At 38.4% G+C, this 6,290-nt stretch overlaps 1 protein-coding gene across 1 annotated transcript in view; it reads left to right on the top strand.

Moving 5' to 3' along the window:
- Nucleotides 1-6,290, top strand: part of LOC139156873 (maestro heat-like repeat-containing protein family member 2B) — a 99,951-nt gene that overhangs the window by 21,473 nt on the left and 72,188 nt on the right. Inside the window, exons 4-9 of the mRNA XM_070733007.1 lie at nucleotides 115-213; nucleotides 1,052-1,203; nucleotides 2,331-2,471; nucleotides 2,649-2,741; nucleotides 3,760-3,888; nucleotides 5,372-5,441. Coding sequence (XP_070589108.1) covers nucleotides 115-213; nucleotides 1,052-1,203; nucleotides 2,331-2,471; nucleotides 2,649-2,741; nucleotides 3,760-3,888; nucleotides 5,372-5,441 — 684 coding nt within the window. The remainder of the gene's footprint in view (nucleotides 1-114; nucleotides 214-1,051; nucleotides 1,204-2,330; nucleotides 2,472-2,648; nucleotides 2,742-3,759; nucleotides 3,889-5,371; nucleotides 5,442-6,290) is intronic.

Raw genomic sequence — 6,290 nt, 5'->3', positions numbered from 1 at the left:
AATGGACAACTATGGGAGTTGGGGGTGGTTAACTGGAATAAGGAGAGGCCTGCCTCACGTTTTCCATGGTTGCTTCCTAACAGAAATATGTATGCTTTTTCCCTATTCCTGCAGCACTTAAGTGCATCCCATTTTTGTCTTTGACTTTTGTGTATATAAGAATGATTCTACGAATGCCCATGATAAGCCACATGAAGGAATCTGTGTGTTTTGGTAAGTCAGAAAATGTTCTCCTTTTTCATTTAGCCAAAGGTGGGTGGGTAGGTAAGTAGGTAGGTAGATAGATAGATAGATAGATAGATAGATAGATAGATAGATAGATAGATAGATAGATAGATGGTTGTTATTATTATTATTATTATTATTATTATTATTATTATTATTATTATTATTTAGATTTGTATGCCCCCCCTCTCCACAGACTCGCAGATAGATAGATAGATAGATAGATAGATAGATAGATAGATAGATAGATAGATAGATAGATAGATAGATAGATAAAGTCTAAACAACCCTTCCTTTTTCTCCTGATTTCCACAATCTCATTCTGGTCTGGGAGCATATACACAAAGTAAAAATAAATACTAGCGTTGAACAACCATTAGCAATATTAGTGATAGGTCCTCTGCCATTTTAGGTGCATGCCAGTGGGCTGCCTATCAGACCAAACACTTATAAGAAAAACAGAACAATTTTTTTTAATTTCTGTACATGAAAATCAAAATAACAAAGATCAAAAGATGCAAATCAGAGTAAAGACACTGGAGAAAAAGATTCTTGCTGAAAGAGAATGCAAATAGTGAATAATTTAGCAATGACATTTTATATAATTAGATTGGAAATATAAATGCAGATATCGGGAATTATAACTAATATAATGATTTTGTTGACTTATTGGTGAGAGGGGCAGTATATACATTTAATAAATTAATGAATAAATAAATACATTTTCCTGGTTATCCTACTGTGAATGAATTACTGTATGACCAAAGTAGATTATTCCAGGAAAATCACCTCTCGGGCATTTTGCTTCTTTCTGTTTCATTCACAGTTATGGAAAGCTTCTGCACTGCCATAAACTTTTACTATAAAAATTGGAAAATGTGCTCATTCCCCAGAGAGGCTGAGGCCCAACTCTGTGCTCCTGTCATTCCCATCTATCAATGTCTTGTTAGTGATTGGATGAACGATGAAGAAACAAAAGTAAGGCTCTGGCCAATTTATCTTCAGTTCTTTTCTTTTTTTCAATGCGAGTAATCCTATCAATTATAGGTCAATTGATCTGTTATCAGTCTTGGGAAAGCTTTACGCAAGATATTTAAATGAAAGATTATCCTCGATTCTTGAGATGACATAAGCTAAGTGTCACACTTTTAATTTATATTACTTTAATATTTTTAAAAATGGTGGAAAGAAGAAAATGGGGAGAGAGATAAAAAGCAAAAACCAGAAAAGCAAGCGGACGGGGGGGGGGGGGGAAGAGAACCAGAAAAATACACTTTTACATAAGCTAGTGTCAACTGAACAAAAAAAGCATCTGAGAAAATAAATGAACTTCCATGTCTTATTTCTTTAGCGTAGAGTCAAATTTATTAACAAAGCTAATTTGGATTCAGCATGCTTCATTCCAACTTAGCTTTGTAAATTCAAAGGCTGGCCTAACAGCTAGAGTTTCTCAACCTTGGCCACTTGAAGATGCTCACTGAGAAATTCTGGGAAGTCCACACATCTTGCAGATGACAGCAAACTGGTAGGAATATCCAATTCTCCAGCTGCCAAAAAAGCCAACACAGTTCTAGGCTGCATTAACAGAGGGATAGAATCAAGATCATGTAAAGTGTTAAGACCACTTTATAAGGCCTTGGTAAGGCCACACTTGGAAATACTGCATTCAGTTTTGATCACCCTATGTTGGGACTCTAGAAAGAGTGCAGAGAAGAGCAACAAAAATGATTAGGGGACTGGAGGCTAAAACATATGAAGAACGGTTGCAGGAACTGTGTATGTCTAGTTTAATGAAAAGAAGGGCTAGTAGTGTTCCAATATTTCAAGGGTTGCCCTAAAGAAAAGAAATCAAGCTATTCTCCAAAGCACCTGAGAATAAGACAAGAAGCAATGGGTGGAACCAAACCAAGGAGAGAATAACTTAGAACTAAAGAGAAATTTCCTGATAGTTAAAACTTAGAAGAATTAATCAGTGGAACAGCTTGCCTCCAGAAGTTGTGAAAAAGCAGCCCTGATTCTGCTTTTTCCAGATTTTAAAGCAATAGCTCTCACTGTGAAGTTCTTCTTAAGATTCATGATGAGGGCATCTGTTTGCTTTTCCGCAGGTGAAGGAGGCATCAGTGAAAGCCCAGTGGCCAATGCTAGGGGTGCTGGTACGTCGTATAGAGCAGCAAGATGAAATTATACGGAACATTCCCAAAGTCCTGATGGACAGCAGAGTTCTTGACTCTTTCTACATCGCCAAAGTAAGCACTTCCAGCTGTGAGGTGACCAGGGCATGAGTGACTCTCTGAAGGGCCCCCTGATCTAGGAAAGAGCACAGCTGGCGCACCAGATGATGCTATTAATTTTACTTTAATGGTGAAGCTGTGCATGATTGCTCCAATGTACATTGCCTAATAGATGCGGCTTCCTGTTTTTAGAGGCTTAACCTTTTTTTGGATGTGTGTGAAGAGTGTAAACCCGCCATACCGAAGAAGATATTCCAGGCCCTTTGTGACTTTGTATTCAAGCAGGTAAGAAAATGTCCTGTGACAAGAACAGTTAGATGAATGTGAATGGAAGAGGCAGACAGAAGTCGCTTCAAAATAACAGCTCTTTATTTGGCAACTACAGTGGTACCTCTACCTAAGAATGCCTCTCCTTAAGAATTTTTCTAGTTAAGAACCGGGTGTTCAAGACTTTTTTGTTTTTTCTTAAGAACCATTTTCTACTTAAAAACCCGAGCCCGGAAAAATTTCCCAGGAAATTTGAGTGCAGCACGAAAGCCCGGCCAATTTCCTGCCATTCCCACTGGGTTTCTCTTTCTGGTTCAGTGTATGGGAGGCACGAGCTCTTCCTCGCAGCCTCAGAGTCCCTCTTTTTTTTTAAGCCTTAAAGTTTTGGATTTTTTTTTATTCCCTTCACCTCACCTTCCTCCTTTGTCAGTGACTGTCCTCCTCTTCTTCCTCCTCCTCCTCCTCCCACCCAAATTCCAAGCTTTTATTTCTTTCCTAATGGGTTTGCACACATTATTTGCTTTTACATTGATTCCTATGGGAAAAATGTTTCTACTTACAAACCTTTCTACTTAAGAACCTGGTCACGGAATGAATTAAGTTCTTAAGTAGAGGTACCATTGTAGCTGGTACTCCATGTAAAGTGGCTCCTGTGTGATTTGAAGGAATTTTCCATAAGGCTTTCAGAAATGTTCAGCTAATTAACAAGCTAGCTTTTCATCGAGTGGATACCTCCAAGCCAATGGTGGGTTATAAAATATTTTGCCACTGGTTCGCCTGCACACCTGTGAAGGTGCGTAACATTTCTGTGCATGCACAGAAGTGTCCCAGGTGGGTGGGCGGATCCTCCCGCTGCCAGCATTACCAGTGCTAAGGACCAGTCTGAACCAGGAGCCACCCAATGCTGTTCCTAGTCCTCTTTATTCAGTTTTGGTATTGAAACTACTTGATCAAAAATTCTAAGACCCTAAATACAGGATCCACAACAGAAAATATATCACAACAATAATGTTTTCCCTATTGACCTGTCTTCTAGGTTCTACCACTTGATACTCCACTGCAGAAGAAACCCCAGATGTTTTCACAACAGGATTGGAAACCCACTACCCAAGTGACCACTGTGGGAAGGCAGGATTCTGAAGGGGAATCTGCTATGTGTGATCTGGTGGGTAGTACATTGTTTTGTAATGTGTTGAAACGAGGCAGGTAGCCTGATTAGAACATTTCACCTAGGCAGCCACCCCCAATAGAAAATACAATACATTTCTTATTTAAGTACTAGTTAAGGTACCACTCTATAAAGCCACATCTAAAGTACTGCATCCAGTTTTGGACAACACACTACAAAAAAGATATTGAAACTCTAGAGAAAGTGCAGAAGAGAGCACTAGCCATATATTCCCATGTCTCTCCATCACTCTGCGGACTGCACTGGTTGCCAATTGGTTTCCGGACACAATTCAAAGTGTTGGTGATGACCTCAGAAGCCCTACATGGCATCAGACCAGATTATTTATGGGACCGCCTTCTGCCACATAAATCCCTGTGGCCGGTTAGGTCCCACAGAGTTGGCCTTCTCCAGGTCCCATCAACCAAACAATGTCATTTGGCGGGGCCTAGGGGAAGAGCCTTCTCTGTGGGGGCACCGTCCCTCTGGAATCAGCTCCCCCCAGAGATTCACACTGCCTCCACCCTCCTCGCCTTCCACAAGAGCCTCAAGACCCACCTAGGTCCCCAGGCCTGGGGCAATTAGACCTTGCCCCTCTGACCAATAAATGTAATGTATGGTGGGATTGGACTGTATGATTGTGTATTATTAGGGTTTTTAGTTGTTTTTTAAATTATTAGATTTGTGCTACATGTTTATGTCTGTATCTACTCTGTGAGCTGCCCCGAGACTTCAGAGAGGGGTGGCATACAAATCTAATTAATAATAATAATAATAATAATAATAATAATAATAATAATAATTTGCTGTGCTGTATTGAAATAATAATAATAATAATAATAATAATAATAATAATAATAATAATAATAATATAATTAATAATAATAAGTGGTACTTGGCCCGCTGGGCGCAGTGCCAAAGGATCTCAGTGGACATTTGAAAACCATTGGAATTGACAAAATCTCCATCTGTCAATTGCAAAAGGCCGCTTTACTGGGATCGGCAAACATAATTTGCTGCTACATCACGCAGTCCTAGGTGCTTGGGAAGTGCCCGACTGGTGATGAAATACGAAATCCAGCATAGTGATCTTGTTTGCTGTGTTGTACTGACATAATAATAATAATAATAATAATAATAATAATAATAATAATAATAACAACAACAACAACAGCAACAACAACAGCAGCAGCAACAACAACAACAACTAGGATGATAAAGAGTCTGGAAAATAAAACATACGAGAACTTCTTCCCAAGTGGGTGAATCTTTCCCACAACTTTACTACAAAAAAAGAAGAAGAAAAAGACTGGGAAAACAAAGGACTGAGTTTGATTTCAAGCTGTACCAAAGTTACATAAATCTACAGGACCCCAATAAATAAAAATTGTAAATTGAATTCTGAATATTGTCCAAACTAGTATAGTATTTGGGAACCAAATTAAATAAATAAAGTCTTCTTTGTCCTTTTTTTCTACAGTCTTGTTATGAACATCAAGAGATCTGCAAGGACCATCGTTCTATGCTTATGGATGCTTTTGGTCACCTTGGTAAGGATCAAAATCATGGAAATAGTTTCTACAAGTATTTTTTTCTTGATTGTCATCAAAAGGCCATACTTCACCTAGTTACACAGACAGTAACAAATGGATTTTGTGTGTAGGACATGCCCATCAAGATGTTATAGTGTACAGATAAGTTGTGGCATAAAATGCTTTTGTTCAAGGTTTCTATCAGGATACACTACTCCTTAGAATAATTTTATTGCCACTTTGAATGTACACTAATCAGCATACATTAAAAGGAATTTTAGTTGCATACAGCTCTCAAAGAGCCACCACCTTCAATATACACTACATAAACATGACCAAATAATAAATAGATAAAAAATAAGAAATATGCATATGCCCACATATATTATATGACACAGAAATAACAAAATCATTTCTCCCATTCAATTATTGCTTAGTTTTCCCCAAGAGCCCCAGTGGTTCCACGGTTATAGTATGTTCTGTCTTTATTGTGCTACTTCAAACACTTATTTTATTCCCCTTCTCTCCCTTCCTCTCTCCTCCCTTCTACCACCAATAATTGAGCCTTTTTTTGTTCTCCTGATGGATGGATAATGCAATTTTGGCTACAATTTGTTCAGAACATTAATTTGAAGAATTGTGTATTCATCTGTCTCGGTCTGTCTAAAATCTGCTTGCCTGCCTGCCTATAATCTATCTATCCATCCATCCATCCATCCATCCATCCATCCATCCATCTATCTATCATCTATCTACCATCATCTATCATCTATGAATTCAAGAACAGAGAAACATGCATTCCCTAAAGATCTTCCTCTTCCTCTTTCTTTTCTCTTTCTCATTCTCATTTTTATGTCTATATCTCTC

This window comes from Erythrolamprus reginae, chromosome 1 (genome assembly GCF_031021105.1).
Source record: "Erythrolamprus reginae isolate rEryReg1 chromosome 1, rEryReg1.hap1, whole genome shotgun sequence".
Classification (NCBI taxonomy): Eukaryota; Metazoa; Chordata; class Lepidosauria; order Squamata; family Dipsadidae; genus Erythrolamprus; species Erythrolamprus reginae.
The sequence above is the reverse complement of the archived record's forward strand: the minus strand, read 5'-3'. Positions and strand labels throughout refer to the sequence as shown.